General features: G+C 39.1%; 1 protein-coding gene across 1 annotated transcript; it reads right to left on the reverse strand.

The window, feature by feature from the left end:
• Positions 1-2,197: 2,197 nt before the first annotated feature.
• LOC114687683 (putative gustatory receptor clone PTE38) lies at positions 2,198-3,400 on the reverse strand. The gene is given in 3 exon segments (XM_028862275.1): positions 2,198-2,689; positions 2,691-3,160; positions 3,163-3,400. Coding segments are annotated over 3 exon segments (1,200 nt in total).
• Positions 3,401-18,582: the final 15,182 nt, after the last annotated feature.

Below are 18,582 nucleotides of genomic sequence, written 5' to 3' on the forward strand. Positions count from 1 at the left end.
GCAATGATTACCTTGTCTGTCCCTTGTTGATCTACATTTGTTGGTCCAATGTTTACCCTTATCACACCTCCAGTGTAAACCAGAAGGGACGGGCATTCTGTTGCCATTGTTCATTGAATAAACATTCTTTCTAGGTATGTCCTGTTTACACTCCCTATTCAAAAGACCTTGTTTACCACAACCAAAACATCTGACATTATTTTTCCTCAAAGCTTTTGAAATTAATTTTCCTATCCATATATCATCATGGTCATGAGACTCAATATTAATTGTGTCCCTGATCCAATCCTCCAAGGGTACTGATCTTGCCTTTAATGATCCGATTATTCTTTTGCATGCTGCATTCATGTTCTCAAAAGTCAATTATTATCTGTCTAGCTTCTAAATTTGGTATCATTCTATTTAATGCTGAAGATAGCCTTTGTAAAAAATCCATGAAGGATTCTCTGGGGCCCTAAGAGGACCAAGAGGCAAAACACTGACTGAACTAAACACTTGTACATAGGTATCAACCACATAGTATAAGTTTGTCCTAAAAATGATGTGCTAATACAGATTAAATTAATAATATGTACAAACCCCAATCACATGTCCTCTTGTTGAGTTTTGTCCTCTCTCTCAGGAGTCAGGCCACCCTGAAGCCTGTTTCCCATTCCCTCACAATTCTTTATGACTTACTTGTAACTCTGAGAAATCCTGGTTACCCGTGTCCCTTAACCTAAAGACAATCTTAAATCCTGGCTCATCTCTATTATTGCCTTCCTAACTTTTGGTGTTTCTCTGCAAGGGCAAACTATATGATGATGGGTAGTATTTGCAACACACCCTTAAAAATCTATAAAGTAGCAGTTCCCTTTATTTTTCAACAAAATGAAGGGCTTTTCTCTTCCTTCAGGATCCCTCTCATATTATACCTGTCATCTATTTTTCTTAATACTTCCCTAGTTCAAGTTCTCTCACCTAATGTAGCTCCATTCTGGGTTTATGAAGGACGATTTGCTGTCTACATTCAAGGTCCTATCAAGTTGCCTTTGCTATAATTTTTCATTCCTAAGAGACAGATTCAAGTGTCTTATAAATATCTTGAGCCATTTATACTTAATTCACATAATCTGAGCATTAATGACCCCAAGTAACAGACATAATGGTTGTTTCAACATATATATTACTTATTGGCCCACTCAACAAGTGGGAAGTCATTTTTGATACTGAAAACTTAGCCAATGAGCCAATTCAAGTAAGATCAGAGACCTTGGAAGAGAACCTCCAACTACCACTTTACTAATCAATCATGATTGCTAACTGAGTTATTTATCTTTATACTCATAGAAGTGTGTCACCCTCAACCCTTCATCAAAGAAACTTCTCTTTGCAACTGATGGATACCCTTACAGAAAACAACAAACAAAACAAAACAAAACAAAAAAAACAACTGATCAAAATGCAGAGAATTTATTGTGTGATGGCAGGTCCTAAATAATACATGTACAACACACTCCTGCACCCAAGGCTCAGACATTATTGTAGAAGAGAGGACAAAAATATTGTAACCACCATAGAAACACACAAAATGCTATGAATTTGTCTTTTAGAAATATGAGAAATGTGACTACACCTATGAAGTCTCACCCAAAGGACTTACCTAAACATTATACAAACAAGAATGAACAGAAGACATGCTAACATAGAATGGGGGAAATTGCATACACCTTCAACCCCTACACACATGATCACGGTCAGTAAGAGATTCTGAGGGGAAGAAAAGAATTTTTCTAGGGAAGAGAACCCTTAATATATTGTCCAAAACCATGAAGACAGCCATGAAATTATAGACATACGAAATATATTATTCAGGCAGAGCAGTTGTATTTATATATTTGGGATTGCATTTTAATGTATAAGAAACAATAAAATATATAAAACAAGTATCAGATATTGCATTCTAGAACATAAAAATTTACTTCTTTATGACACTCTATAAATAACTCCAGGGTTTAGTTCATAGGGATCTAGCTAAGAAACCATATGAACAACATTCTCAAACTGTTACTACAGTTTTGATGAAAGATAATGTCTTCCCTATACCTACTTCTGAGATTTTGCTCAAAATGTTTTTGATAAAAACAGAACCTCAGTTTAAACATCTTCTTCTGAGGAAATCAATAGATACATATTCTTTAGAAAAGAATATATTAAATCACTGAGTTAGACATAGAGGGATGTCTGGTTTCAAATTGTTAAAATGTACATATTTATTATGTCTGTTACCTGTTATATAATGTTTCAATGACTGAGATGAATTATCTTGATTCACAGAGTGGTAAGTTTTGTTTACTCTAAGACTTTGATATAATGATGTTATATTATAAAAAAATGTTATCCTACTTATTACTTTCCTAAAGGCTTTCTTCATGTCTCTGTTCCTCAAGCTGTAGATAAAGGAGTTCAGCATCTGAATGACCACAGTGTACATCACTGAAGCCACTACAGTCTTTCTTAGAGAGTCAGTAAATGCAGAGTTAATGTGTACTCCAAAACCTGTTCCATAAAACAGAGAAGCAAATGACAAATGAGACCCACAGGTTGAAAAGGCTTTATACTTTCCTCCCAAGGATGACATTCTTAAAACAGAAGAGACAATGTGAATATAAGACAAAATGATTCCAAAGACCATTGGAAAACCAAAAAAATAGAACAGACACAGTATATACCAGCAGATAATTGATGAAATTTTCACAACAGGCAAGTTTGATGATCTGAGCCAGCTCACAGAAGAAGTGGGGGATTTCAATTTCTGTGCAGAAAGACAGCCCCAACAACATCAGAGTGTGGAATAAAGCATGTATAATGCTAAAGAACAGAGAGAAGAGAACTGACATAACAGAGAAGTGTGCCTTCATGATAACTGTGTACTTCAGAGGGTGACAGATGGCAACAAAGTGGTCATATGCCATTACTGCAAAAAGACAATTTTCTATGCTACCAAAATATAAGATAAGACAGACATACCTAAGAGAAGCAGTGTGTGTGTGTGTGTGTGTGTGTGTGTGTGTGTGTGTGTGTGTGTGTGTGTGTGATGGTTTATCCTGAGCTTGGATGTTGACCAATATCTTTGGGATTGTGGTTGTGATTAAACAGATATCATTAAAGGACAGGTTGGAAAGAAGTACATGGGTTTGTGTAGTTGTGAGTCAGAGGTAACAGCCAGGATGATGAGCAAGTTTCCTAAGATGTTGATCAGATATATAGACAGTAAAAGGCTGAAGATGAAAAGCTGCAAATCTGGATCTTCACTAATCCCCAGAAGAATGACTTTTGAGATAGTTGTTTGGTTGACAGCTCCATGCTGTTGAGAGATTTGAAAGAAAAGTGAGTTGTAAAGGTAAGATGTTTGGACCATCAACTTCATAAACTTGCTCTTTGAATTTTAGGCTCCAAATTTATCTATAAATAACTTTCTTCTGCTAATCCACTTATTTTATGTCACATGCATATAGAATCCATAGCAACTAATCCTTGAATGAAGCCCCCTCTTCAATGTATAAACAATAATGAAAGCAACATTTGCAGGATTTAGTAACAAACATCATGTTCTAATAGAAACATGGGTTTGTTAAGCAGGAAATTCATGCTCTTCTTGCATAGAGCATGGACTAGCAGAATGGAGACTGATCAGCATTAGTGCAGATGTCCATAAACATGTGTTAGGTTAAGAACAGATATTGGTGAAATTTTTTTTCAGGAGGCACACTTGCAAATTTTATTTATTGAAGATACAATACAACAAACACTTAGAAGACATCAATCATGAAAAAGGGGACCCCTCCACATAAAGCTTACCTAAAGCAAGAGGAAAAGACTACAAGCAAAAGACAGTACATAAGCATCCTGTTTAGTGTGAGAAACTCGGGGGACTGGGGTGGGGGGTTAGGAGTGAGAAACTCAGTGGACTGGGGTGGGGGCTAGGAGGGAAGAGTATAGCTATAATCCATGCCTTGCTACTGCACTGATGAGCTTATAATTCATCAAAGACCTGTTGGAGGAGAGGGGGCAGCCTCATGGCTACCTGGAGAAACAATTCGTAAGAGTTTCCACAGATGTGTGGACATATGTATCCACATATTCCTTTGACCTGTTCAGCTAGGATAAACTAGGGCTGAGGGTCAGGGAAAGGGAAGGAGTGGGGATAAATATAGAGGCAGAGGGAGGGATTGGGGAAAGGCCATTGTAAGGACTGTGGGTTTCTTCTGAGTAGCCAGAGAGGCACAGCTGGGAAGTCTCACTTTGGTTTAGATGGAATTACTAAGGGACCTATGAACAACAGACTCCTGGGGGAAACACTAGAAACTAGTTAGGGAGCTATGGTGGCAATCCAAGCTAATTGCCTTGGGTGGGAAGAGAGAGAGTGGCTACAATCCATGCCTTGCTGCTGGGTTAACTAGTTTATAGAGTTCAGCAAAGACCTGATGGAATGGAGGCGGCAGCCTTGCATCTGTCTGAAGAAAAGCAGTTCAAAGGAATAGCTTTGAGAAAGACAATAAGGTAGGCATGTACTCATCTATTCCTTCAACCTATTCAGCGAGGATAGGATCGGGGTAGAGCCAGAGGGAGGGAAGGAGTGGAGGTAAAGGCACAGGGGTAGGGGTGGAGTAAATTCAAAGCTGCTAGACATTGGGAGCATTAAAGAGGCAGAGAAAATAGAAGTTACTAGAGTGTTAAGCATGGAGGCTAAAGAGAAGCATGAAATATGACTCCAAGATATCCAGTTTGAGCCACTGGAAGTTGGAGTTTCCGGCGTTGATAGAGCCTGGAAAACCTGGAATGGAACCTGGTTGAGTTCTGAAGGGACTGGATACAGGAGAGGATCTGCATGCTGGAGAGCAGGCATGTCTTTGCCCTTGGAGCTCCAGCAATGCAGAAGTCTTCTCCAGTCAGTACTGAAAGCCTTGAGTGTGCCACAAGAAAATTTTTATAGTATTCTTTTCACATAGTGTTTTATTATACATTTTTCATAGAGTCCTCACTAATAAACAAGATGATATTCTACTGAAGAAGTTTAGCTAATATCCCAAACATTCATAAAGGGATTTATGTTATCTGGTTAGATTAAAGAAAAGTCATGATAAACATCTTGACTGGATGCTGATCATAAATATTTCCTTTTGAAAATAATTAAAAATCACAAGGTCAATTGACCATTAAGAAAGATTAGATGTGGGAAAAGCCTTTGTAATTGCTTTATGATGGTATAGTAAGCCCAAAAGAATCACAGACCTACTTCTACAGTTTTTGTGTCACTGGAGTTCAGCATTCAAGGCCTTTAATTATACTAGTTTTAGCAATACCCATGTAATCCTATGTGTGAAAATCACTAGTGTCCATGTCTACTGGAGGAAATAGTTCTTCTTTTGTCAGTTTCCCAACCAATTTCCAAGGTAATGTTCTCATTCCATTCTTATCATTGATTCTAATTATATGATTTATTGACCTTGCATTCAAAATGGTGAATAACATTTCTATAATAAACCTTTATGTTGCTTTGAAGCTATAAAGAAAGAGAACTATATATAAGAATTGGATTTCGAAGAATTGATTCCTATTTTATTAATATTTTTATTTATTTTTCTTCTCTTATTCAGTAAATCCACAGTTTTCCTTTTCTCCACTCCTCCCATTCCCCCTACCTTCCCTGTCCCCCAGATTCACTTCTCTATTTACCTTAAAAAAAAAAAACAGGCTTCCCAGGGATATCAACCTGAACATGGCATAACAAGATTCAATAAAATGACTAAGCACAAAGCCTCAGATCAGGGCTGCTTGAGGCAACCCAGTAGGAGGAAAATGGTTCCAAGAGCAGGCAAAAGAGTCAAAGACATGCCTACTCCTACTGTTAGGAATCCCACAGAAACACCGAGCTAGCAACCATAGCATATAGGCAGAGGACCTATGCAGGCTCTCTGATTGCTGCCCCCGTCTCTGCAAGCTCCTTTGAGTCCTGCTTAGTAGATTCTATAGGCTGTGTTCTCTTGGTCTTCTCAACCCCTCTGGCTCCTGTAAGTCTTCCTCTCCTTCTTCTGAGGGGTTTTTCCAGCCCTAGTGTGAGGCATCAGATGTAGATCTCCATTATGGACTGTCTTTGCACCTAATGTTTGGCTGTGGGTCTCTGCATCTGCTCCCATCAGCTTCTGGAGGAAGCCTCTCTGATAATGATTGGGATAAGGACCAAAATTGATTCACACCATTTTAGGTGTGAGAATATAGTTTACATAGAGAAGTATAAACTATTTGCCATTAGTTTTTGCAAACTTGACACAAACTAGAATCACTTGGGAAAAAAAAATGAACCTCAATTTAGGAACTGCCTCAATCTGATTGGGCTGTAAGCGTGCGTATCTGTGGACATTTATTGATTAATGTTTGATGTGAGAGAGCTAAGTCCACTGTGGCTGGTCCCATCCCTGGAAAAGTGGTCCTGAGCTGTAGAAGAATGCACTGTGAATAACTCTCAAATTTAAACCAAAAAGAAGTCAACCTAAACAGCCCCAAAGCAAGTGAAGATATTGAAATAGTAATAAAAGCCTTCCAACAAAACACAAGTCCAGTGTTAGATGGATTCATGGCATAATTCTACTAGAATATCAAGGAAGAACTACAACCAATATTTTTTTAAAAAAAATTCTTTTGCCTAAGGTAATTTTTAAAAAATTTATCTATATCTATCTATCTATCTATCTATCTATCTATCTATCTATCTATCTATCTATCTATTCTTCTTTCATATATTATATCCCTCCTGCAGTTTCTCCTCCCTTCTCTCCTTCCAGACCTGCCTCTGAACACCCCCTCTTCATTAGATCCACTCCTCCTCCATTTCTCTTCAGAAAAGAGCAGTTTTCCAAGAGATATCCACCAAACATAGCATAACAAATTATGGTAAGAATAGGCAATTATCTTGATACCAAGGTTGGATGAGGCAACCCAGTAGGAGAAAAGGGGTCAGAGACAGCCCCTACAGCCACTGTTATGAGTTCCACAAGAACAGCAACCATAACATATTTACAGAGGACTTAGGTAAGATCCTTAGAGGTTCCCTATTCCAATTCTTCCTAACATTAAGTAGAACAGAAATAGGAGGAACAATCACAAATTCAATCTACTAACACAGTTACCATTTAATACCCAAATCAGTTAAAGACAACAAATAATGAAAACTACAGGACAATATTCTCAATTAACAGTCTCAAAAAAAAATAACTCATATAAAATATCCGTAAACAGAATGCAGACATTCACAATAAGATCATTAGGGACTCCTAGACATGAAACTTCATATGTGAGTTTATATATGTATATAGTTTATATATGTTGGATTAACTGCAAAAAGTACGAAAGTAAAAAGAGACCATTGCCATGGTAGTGAGTGGGGACCAACACAGATGGAACAGTGGTGTTTAAGTGACATGATAAGGGAAGGGAAGAGAGGGTGATGCAACTGGTAGAGCCATTATGTGAACCAATATGAAGATTCCTTAAGGAGTTGGAAATCAATCTACCTTAAGGTCCAGCTATATCACTGTGCTGGATAGTTTTATGGCAACTTGCCACAAGATAAAGTCATCTGAGAGGAGGGAACCGCAATTAAGAAAATGTCTCCATAAGATCATCTTGAAAGCCTATAAGGCATTTTCTTAGCAGATGGGAGAGAGCCCAAACCATTGTGGGTGGTGCCATCTTTAGAAGAATATGCTGGTGTATTGTCTGTTTTGATAGCGCAAGCCAAACCTATTACATCAAAATAGGCAAACAAATGTTGTAGAACATCTTTAGCAACTTCCCTGGTCCTAGCTGAAGCCCAAATCACATAAGAACAGGTATCCACACAAAGATGAACAAATGCCCACTTCTCAAAACAGGGAATGTGGGTAACATCCATTTGCTGAAGACCTTTGGGGAAAAAAACCAGAGGATTTACTTCAAGAGGTAAACAAGGCAAGGAGGTTGGATAGGTCATGAGCTTTTAACAATGGCATGAACAGGGTCACAGGGAATGTGAAACTGAAACCTAAGCACCTTAGCATTTTGATGATGCAGAGCATGATTATTTTTAGCATTCTCTGTAGCAAAAAGTTTATTTTTGTTAAACTATCAGCTAGGGCATTTCCCTCATGCAAAGGTCCCATAAATTGAGTGTGGGCTTAAAAATGACTCACAAAGAAAGGGAAGAAAGGGCATGTTCTTTTTCTAATAGCATCTTATAAATCTAATAAATGTAAAATGGTAATATGAGCTGTAGGCAAAGGAGTAGTTTCTTTTTTTAAAAAATTTTTTAAAGTAATTTGTTTCATTTTTTTATTTTGAGAATGACTTATGTGAAGGGAGAGAGGTCTTACATGATTGTAAAACAAGTTTTACAGCTCTGGATTTCCCTTTTTCATTTTAATAGTCTTTACACAGAGAAATTAGAAGGGCAGAATTTTGATGGACTCCACCTTACTATAACTCATATTTAAAAAAATATTAAGAGATTTTCTATTCATTTCACATATCAACCACAGATTCCCCTGTCCTCCCAAACTCCAGCCTTCCCCCACAATCCACTCTCTATTCCCACCTCCTCCAAGGCAAGGTCTCCCATGGGGAGTCAGCAGAGCCTGGTACATTCAGTTGATGTAGGTCCAAGCCCCTCCTCCCTGCTCCAACGCTGTGCAAAGTGTCTCACCATAGACACAATGTTCCCAAAAGCTGGCTTATGCACTGGGGACAGGTCCTGGTCCCACTGCCTGGGGGCCCTGTAAACAGTTCAAGCTAAAAAACTGTCTCACTTATTCAGAGGGCCTAGCCCAGTACCATGGGGGCAGGTTCCTCAGCTATTGGTCCACAGTTCATGTGTTTCCACTAGTTTGACTAGTTGTCTCTGTACTTTTTCCAATCATGGTCTTGGTATCTCTTGCTCATATAATCCCTCTTCTCTCTTGTCCATTGGAGCTCCACCTGGGACCTGGCCATGGATCTCTGCATCTGCTTGCATCAGTCACTGGATGAGGGTTCTATGATGACAGTTAGGGTATTCAGCCATCTGATCACCAGAGTAGGTGAGCTCAGGTACTCTCTTGACCATTGCCAGTAGTCTATGGTGGAGTCATCTTTGTGGATTCCTGGGTACCTCCCTAGCACTCTTCTTCTTCCTATTCCCATGATGCCTTCATTTATCATGGTATCTCCTCCCACTCTGTTCCTGATCTAGTTTGAACCTCCTGCTTCCCTAAGCTCTCTTTCCCCTGACACTTGCCCTCCATTACTCCCCTCACCCCCAGTTTGCTTATGTAGATCTCATCCATTTCTCCATTGCTGGGTGACAGTCAGTTGACTTCCTGTTGGCTACAAGATGTAGGATTATCAGCTACTCCAGAACCAGGTCTGCCTGCATGCCATTGTGCTACCTATCATGATGATAATGTATTGAACCTCTGAAACCGTGAGCAAGATACCCCAATTAAATGATTTCTGTATAAGAGCTTTTGTGGTCATTTTGTGGTGTCTTTTCACACCAATCAAAACCCTAACTAAGATGTTCCACTTCTCCACAGCTTCTTTAAATCTGGGGGAGTGTCTTGATGAAGACATCCCATTTAAGGACAAATTGTTTTAAAGTTTCTCACTCTGCACATTATCTAGTTCTGTGTCCCTGCATGAATTCCCATATGTAAGAGGTAGATTTTCTGATTATGGTTGGTCTGGATGCTGCCTTATAGCAGAATGTAGAGGTTATTTTATTTCTATGTTCCTTTAGTAGAACAATAATATTTTACTTTCCTCTACCCCCATACCTTATCTAGACTCAGGTTCTTGACCATCTAAACACTGTGTAAAATGGGTTCCATCTGACGAAGTGAGTCTTAAATCTAAGCACAGAGTAGTTGGTTACTCCCACAAAGTTTGTACCAGTTACATCAATGTACCCAGCAAGCAGCTCACTAAAATATATAGCATGATATGAAGATGGGTATTTGCTTACTATTCTCTTCTTGTGGTGTTCATTCAAAGTACTTTTAGAACCATCACCATTAATTAGGGGTGAAGGTTTGTATCCAGCAGTCAGACCATGGACTGCTGATAGATAATATGTTGTATAAACTGGACAGGCAGGACCCATAAGAAAATGGCTACTGAATTTGCCAAAATGGAGTGAAATGGTTCTTCAGGTTCCTGTTTCACAGAGGAGACTACCAGACATTCTGAAGGACACTGGGAGAAGCTGTGAAATTACAAATATTCTTTTTCCTAAAATATTACTGAATGATGCTAGACACATTTTTTTTTTGAGACAGGGTTTCTCTGTGGAGCTTTGAGCCTTTCCTGGATCTCGCTCTGTAGACCAGGCTGGCCTCGAACTCTAAAGATCCACCTGGCTCTGCCTCCCAAGTGCTGGGATTAAAGGTGTGCGCCACCACCACCCAGCTCTAAACATAATTTTTAAATATATTTTTTAGGGAAGAATATAATTTTTCTTAGTCCTTAAAAGTAATATAGGATAGTAAAGAAATCCAGATTAATAGTCACTAATAATTATCAAACTTGTAGTCATGTGGTATACAGTGATATATTTCAAATAGATAATCTTCAAACACTTCAAAGACCTACAGAATATGGCATTTAAAATGTTTTAATAACTTAGACTTTCCTTGACATGAGATGCATCTGCTCCTGATGGCACCAGTCTATATCTAAAGAAGATGTTGGGCACCAAAGACATCCCATAAGCAGTTTGATTTCTTTGTGGCACACAATGGTTTATAGGACAAGAAACTACCTTGTCTTGACAGCTGACCACAAGTACACTGTCCAATCTTGACAAGCAAGGCACAAAGAAAAGTGACTGTGGAACTTTCCCAATACAGGGTATGATAGTCCTTCAAAATTTCCTGCTTCTGAAAAAGGTCTGTCAGATATTCTATGCCCGTAGGCCAAAGACTGATGCCCCAGCATTGCAGAGGAACCTTCGGTGACTATGCAACCAACTATTTTTGTCATTTCTTACATTTTTGAAGCCACTTGCTTGCACTTCCTGCTTACTCAGATAATATTATTTTCCTTCTCAGGTCTTTGATGGGTTTAAGACTAGAGAGTTACAGTTACAATTCCCTTAAACTTGGCACAGCGTGTAGAAGGTACAAAACTTTAGATTCTTCAGGAGAGGACAGGTATTGGAATAATCTCTATAAATTTGCCATTGGACATTCAGAATATATTTCTCACTTAAAAATTGTTTTTATTGTATGTAATTTTATTCTTGTTAAGGCTATAATTACCTTCCTTTTTTCTGGTCAATACTTGATGATAATTCTTTTCTTTTTCTTTTTCTTTTCTTTTCTTTTACAATACTATTCAGATCTACATAACAGCCACAGATTCCCTTGTTCTCCCCCTTCCTGTTCCCCTCTCCTTCCCCCCAGCCCATCCCCCATTCCCACCTCCTCCAGAGCAAGGCCTCACCCGAGGACTGAGATTGACCTGGTAGCCTGAGTCCAGGCAGGTCCAGTCCCCTCCTCCCAGATTGAGCCAAGCGTCCCTACATAAGTCCCCAGGTTTCAAACAGCCAACTCATGCAATGAGCCCAGGACCTGGTACCACTGCCTAGATGCCTCCCAAACAGATCAAGCCAATCAACTGTCTCACCTATTCAGAGGGCCTGATCCAGTTGGGGGCCCCTCAGCCTTTGGTTCATAGTTCATGTGTTTCCATTCGTTTGGCTATTTGTCCCTGTGCTTTATCCAACCTTGGTTTCAACAAGTCTCACTCATATAAACCCTCCTCTTTCTCACTAATTAGACTCCTGGCGCTCCACCCGGGGCCTAACCCTGGATCTCTGCATCCAGATTCCTCAATCCTTGGATGGGGTTTCTGGTACAACTATTAGGGTGTTTGGCCATCCCATCATCAGAGTAGGTCAGTACCGGCTGTGTATATAGATTTTTTTTAATGTTAGGATTAAAACCTTTCTTTCTCATTTAGACAAAAAGGGGCAAATGTTACTGGAATCCTGTTACTGGTAAACTAACCAATAGAAAGGAGTATTTGGGTCAGAGAGGTAGAGTTTTCATTGAGAATGAACATGACCCAAAGATAAGGTAGATCAGAGAGATGCATGACTATTTTAGGAGAAGGAACACATGGCCAGTGTGAGAATGGAGCAGCTGGTGACCTGGTTCAGAGTTCCCTTTTTGTCCTGTGATAATTGTGCATGGATTTTGTTTGTTAATAAATAGTAAGTAATCTTTTGAATTCCTTCTTCACACATGTGCAAGGGACAAATAAATCATTCCCACAGTGAGTCCATTCCCATTAGGACAGGCCATATTCCTTTACATGCAGAATGGTTGTGAATAATGCACTTATAATTATATTCCTGCTATCTTGTCTCATAATACACCTGCTATTTATCAGATGTTTTGTTATTTTCCCAACAATCCAGGAAATAAGAGCTCCAGTAAGACATTAATATTAGAGACAGAGCTAAACATAAGCTTGACTGGAGACTGTGGTAATAGTACAGCCCTTCTAATTAAAATGAAGTTGTGGCCATCACCCTCTCTGTAATAGGTCTCCATGGTCTGGTTATATACACTGATGAGCAGCTTCACTAGATGGTCTGTAAAATAGCTGAAGTTTTAAATTATACCTCCATTCCTATTTCCTTATTCAAGAACAAAAAATACTTACAAGCTATACTAGATATCATGGCCACTATTGGTTACTGGTACTACATCATCAAGAATGCAAGACATTAGGGAAATGTTCTGTTTTAATCTTTCTGACAGTAGCATTTCAATTAAAGAAAAAACAGAGAGTTGCAATTTGCTGAAATGGATACTGAAGATGGGGACTGGAATCTGATGAATGGCTTAATTATAAGAGTCATAGTAGTGGATGTCTTTGAAGACACAGTGTTTTATGGATATGATAGTACTGTTGCATACATGAAATCACAGCTTCTGGGAATGCATGCATAAGACCTATATAAAATTAAGCCAGCCAAATTCCTAGAACACACTGGCAAGAGATTAATTTAATCTTATCCTTTGTTGAGAATCAATTGATAATTGATGCCCGTGGGGAGGGAGATAGAAGTTTTCTCTGGAATGCAGTCTCTGAGAACTATATATACTTGAGTAGATGGTCTTATGCACATGTGCATACAGGGAACACAAAGTAGACTCATTTGAATTTTATTTACAAAAAATAGCATATGAGGTTGTGAGTAAAAAGTAGTAGTGGCAATTAGGGGAAAATTGGGAAAGAGTATTTTATCAAAACCCATTATACATATTTGTGATAGTCTCAAACAATAAAAATATGTGGGAACAACAGAAATTGAGTTTTATGTATTTAGTATTAAACTACAAAAATGGATTATCATATTAATTAGAAAATACATTTTGCGGGGCAGTGGTGGTGCACGCCTTTAATTCCAGCACTTGGGAGGCAGAGCCAGGGGGATCTCTGTGAGTTTAAGGCTAGCCTGGTCTACAGAGTGAGTTCCAGGAAAAGCTCCAAAACTACAAAGAGAAACCCTGTCTCAAAAAACAAAACAAAACAAAACAAACAAACAAACAAAAAAATACATTTTAAAAGTAAAATATGGACCATCAAAATGGCTTTGCAGTCAATTATACTTTTTGCCAAGCCTGGTTATTTCATTTTCATCCTTTGGAACTATGTGGAGGAAGGAGAGAATACTACTCTAGGTTTCCTCTGACCTCAACACATGTGCCATAGTATGTATGACTTTCCTTAGTCACAGAGGCAAATTCCATAGCCCCTTTCTTTTATCCTTAAAGCCAGAACCATGTGGCCAAAGCTGCCATGTATTGCTGCTTACTGGAGCTAGAACATGACCCATTCAATTACATCCTCACAAGCTTTTTATTTTCTTAGTTTCCTTCACATCCTCAATTTGGCTCTCCAGAAACTTGCTTTGTAGACCACACTAGCACTAAACTTAGAGATCTGCCAGCCTCCACTTCTGTGTTCTATGATTACAGGTATGCTCCACTGTAGTGGGTAGCCATTCCAGCTTTGATCTGGAAGTTCCAACCCCCCATTGAGGCTTCAGTAACTGTCACACCTACAAGGTGGGGCCAAGAGCGGACCCTGAAGACCCCAGATCTGGATGAGCTGGCTCTCTTGGTTCCTGAACCCTGGTTGCTAGAGGTAGACTGAGCAGAGTTCTCCAGAGAACACCGCCTGACTGCGTTATGTCTTCCCTAGACCCTGTAACCTATCTATCCCTTCATTTGTAAGTTATGCCACTAAATAAACCTTCCTTTTAACTACGTGGAGTGGCCTTAATAATTTCACCAATATCTGGTGCTCACATGGAGCAAATTCCAAAGGCCTGGATGGCTCCCTCCATCAGCTTCATCCCCTGCTGGCGGGCAATTGAAACTGAAGGTTACCACATGCAGAGTTCTGTAAAACCAGGAAAAACCTACAGAATTCCATTCCTGAAAAGGAGCTAATCCGGTCTCAGTTCCTTGGCAAGTTTAGCACCCAGACCAGCAAAAGCTCTGTGAGTGGGGCTTTCCCACTCCTCCCTGAGTGCTAGCTCTCCACCCTAGCCTGGGGCTTCCACAGTTTCACTAGTTAAAATAGACAGGGAACTGTCCCTGGCAGGGGTTTGGAGCCATGCCTGCTGGCAGACCTATTGTCTTTAGAGGCAGAAAGGGGCTTAGAGTGGCCTGGAACTCTCCATGCCCTGAAGCTCCAGGGAGTCACAGGAAAAACTGACTGCTGCCTGTACTCACTCTGCCACCAGCCAAGGCATTCAACAGGACCTATGTTGGCGCTATACCAACACCTCCTTCTGGCTGAAAAGTGCTACTACACCCCCAGAACCACCAAAAGGTAAGATAGGCAAAGCAGTGTCTTATTTCAAGTAAAAGTACTTGATAATTTTACACCTTAAAATTGACTAACAAATTTCGAATAATTCTTATAATATGGCTGACAACATTACCTCACAAGAATTTGAAAACCTTTGTGCCTGTATGATGAATGACATTTTCCTGGAAATATATGACCTTTCTCAGGCATATCTGGCCTGTACCATTTTGGCATTCATTGTAATAATTCACACAGTGCTCAAACACTGGCTTAATAAGAAGAACAAAGATGAGTCATTATTGGGACTGATACAGGCTTTAAAAGATAGCAATGAAGGCTTACAGAAAAAGATTCTCTCTCTGGAATCTGCTAACCAGGATTTACAGGCTTTCAAAGATAGCAATGAAGGATTACAGAAAAAGATTCTTTCTCTGGAAACTGCTAATCAGGATTTACAAAACAGGCTTGTACCCCAAATTGATTTTATTGATAATAAATATGAATATTTAATGGATAGAACACTAACTCTACAGATTGAAGTTGTGGCTACTCAGACACTATATAAGGAAGAAAGATTATCATTAATTGATAAGATAAGGTCCATGGAATTATGTGTTTCAGAAGAACATAAAAACTTCCATGATTCCATGAGAAATCTGGAATCCCTTGCAAGAAAGGAGGTTTACTCCTTAGAACAGACCCTAGGTACTCATTTGTAAGCCCTGGAGGAAATTCTCAATAAACATGACAAGGGACCTAATAAGCAGAAGGTCAAGACCATACAGGTTGTAACATCTCCAAATGGCTCTCATACAATGGCTTATCCTGTTATCACCCATGAGAAGCCAGCAGATGACACACACCCCAAGCGATATATGACATATACATTACAACCAATTTCAACAAGGGACTTTAAAAAATATAAAGGAAGCAGTAGTTACATATAGAATACACTCCACATAGGTAAGACAGATGTTAAATTTGTGGTCTACCTCACATAGAATCATTCCAGATGACTGGCATCAGTTAATTTCAGCTGTTCTAGAATATAGCCAGCAGTTACAGTGGAAAATCTGGTTGAGAGAAGAGGCAAAGAATTTAGAACAACAAGGTAAACTCAGAGGTTTTGTGATCTCCCAAGATCAAATATTTGGTGAGAGATGTTTCACTGACAGGAATGTACAAGCCGCTTATGATGAGCATACAATAATATCTCTATGCTGTATAGCAGCTCTAAATGCTTGGGGAAAAATTTCAGAACCTGGAAAAACCAACTGAGGTATACACAAAGATATTTCAGGGACCACACAAACCCTTCACTGATTTTTTACAAAGGCTGAACACAGCTATAACAAGAACTGTGTCAGATAAAGAATTAAGAAAAGTATGAACTGAGTCCTTGGCATTCGGCAATGCTAATGCAGAATGCAAAAGAATACTTACACCATTAAAGATCAGATCAGCTCCTTTGGAAGAATAGATTCAATATACTAATGGTGTTGAGTCTCTTAACTTCAGTAATGAGGCTTGGATAGGAGAGACAAATCCCATAGGTGAAAGAAGGCCCCATGGTACCAAATGTTTTAAATGTGGTACACTAGGCCATATAAGTAAAAACTGTACATGGGGTACTCCTAGAAGTAATACTCCTTCTAGAAATAGCCTAAACAGGAGACCCCAACCACCTCCTGGATTATGTAGAAGATGTGGCAAAGGCGAACATTGGACTAGTGAGTGCAGATCGAAAATAGATATACAAGACAACCCTTTACTGGCAGGAAATGCCTCAGGATGCCTCTTGCAGGCCCCCAAATCAAACATGGTACAAACATTCCCAGTAACTGTGGAAAAAAATTCCTTTCCAGGACAACTGAATAAACCAATGACTAATGTAAAAACCGAAACTGCAATGGATGATAAAACAGCTCTGATAGATGAATCTCAGTTTACAAAGAACACAATAAAACAAATATTTTGGCCGGGCAGTGGTGGCGCACGCCTTTAATCCAGCACTCGGAGGCAGAGCCAGGCGGATCTCTGTGAGTTCGAGGCCAGCCTGGGCTACCAAGTGAGTTCCAAGGAAGGCACAAAGCTACACAGAGAAACCCTGTCTCGAAAAAACAAAAACAAACAAACAAAAAAAAACAAAAAACAAAAGAACCAAATATTTTGGCAGACTTCCATAAATAAACAAAGACCAAAGCTTAGAATTCGAATTAATGGCCTGGTTCTGGAGGGCCTGGTAGACACAGGTGCAGATGTGACTATAATTACACCAAAATCATGGCATCTGAATTGGTCTCTTCAAGAGGTAGATGTCCAACTTTTAGGGATTTGCATCCTATCTCAGATAAAACAGAGTTCAAGATGGGTTGAATGCATAGGGCCAGAAGGACAGAGAGGAAGGCTGAAGCCATATGTAGCAAATGTAGCAGTAAATCTTTGGGGCCGAGATCTGTTACAACAGTGGAATACCCAGATTAAAATTCCTACACTCTCAGAAAAGGAATACAGACCAACGTGTGTTTCTAGGAATAATATCATAACATGCTATAAAAAACAGTCACTAACCATTCAGGCTGTATACTAACAGAACACAACTGCTGCTCACAGAAGTACCAACTGCCTTACCTTTAAAATGGCTAACTGATAAACCTGTCTGGGTTGGACAATGGCCTTTGACAAAAGAGAAGCTACAAGCTTTAGAATAGCTGGCTCAAGAGCAGTTAAATACTCAACACTTTAAAGAATTTACCAGCCCTTGGAATTCTCCTGTATTTGTTATTTAAAACAAGTCTGGTAATTGGAGAATGCTGACAGATCTGAGAGCTATTAATAAAGTAATCCAGCCAATGGGCTCCCTACAGACTGGGATGCCCTTGTCCTCTCTGCTACCCAAAGAATGGCCTGTAGTAGTTATTGACTTAAAAGACTGTTTCTTTATCATACCATTACAAGAAAATGATAGAGAAAAATTTTCCTTTACAGCACCTGAATATAACAATTCTCAGCCAGTCAAGAGCTATCAATGGAAGGTCTTCCCACAGGGAATGTTAAACAGTCCTACCTTATGCCAATACTTTGTGCAGAAACCATTGGAGATAATTCGTGTAGAGTTTCCACAATCCATAATTTATCACTATATGGATGATATAGTGATATATTTAGCTGATCCAAAGTTAGACACATTAGAAAGCATGTTTGAAGAAGTAAAAAAAGTTTTACCTCATTGGGGACTGCAAATTGCTCCTGGAAAAATACAAAGAGGAGATTCTATTAATTACTTAGGATATAAGATAGAGATACACAAAATTAGACACCAAAAGGTACAACTAAGGTGAGATTGGTTGAAGATTCAATAATTTTCAAAAGTTATTAGGAAGCATTTCCAACTTACTGGGTATCATGGAAATACCCAAAGAAGGACTACAAAATTTGGCTAATACTCTAGAAGGGGACAAAGAGTTAAATAGTCCAAAAGAATTATCAGCCAAAGCTGAGAAGGAATTGGCTCTAGTAGAAAAGACAATTCGAGAAGCACATGTGGTTCATGTGGATCCAGAACTTAAATGCATTCTTGTCATCTTCCCCTCTAGACATTCCCTCACAGGTATTTTGATGCAGAGGGAAGATATTGGAATGGATATTCCTACCACGTAAACCAAATAAGAAATTAAAGACTTATATAAAGAGATCTCT

The sequence above is a fragment of the Peromyscus leucopus genome, chromosome 7 (assembly GCF_004664715.2).
Source record: "Peromyscus leucopus breed LL Stock chromosome 7, UCI_PerLeu_2.1, whole genome shotgun sequence".
NCBI lineage: Eukaryota > Metazoa > Chordata > Mammalia > Rodentia > Cricetidae > Peromyscus > Peromyscus leucopus.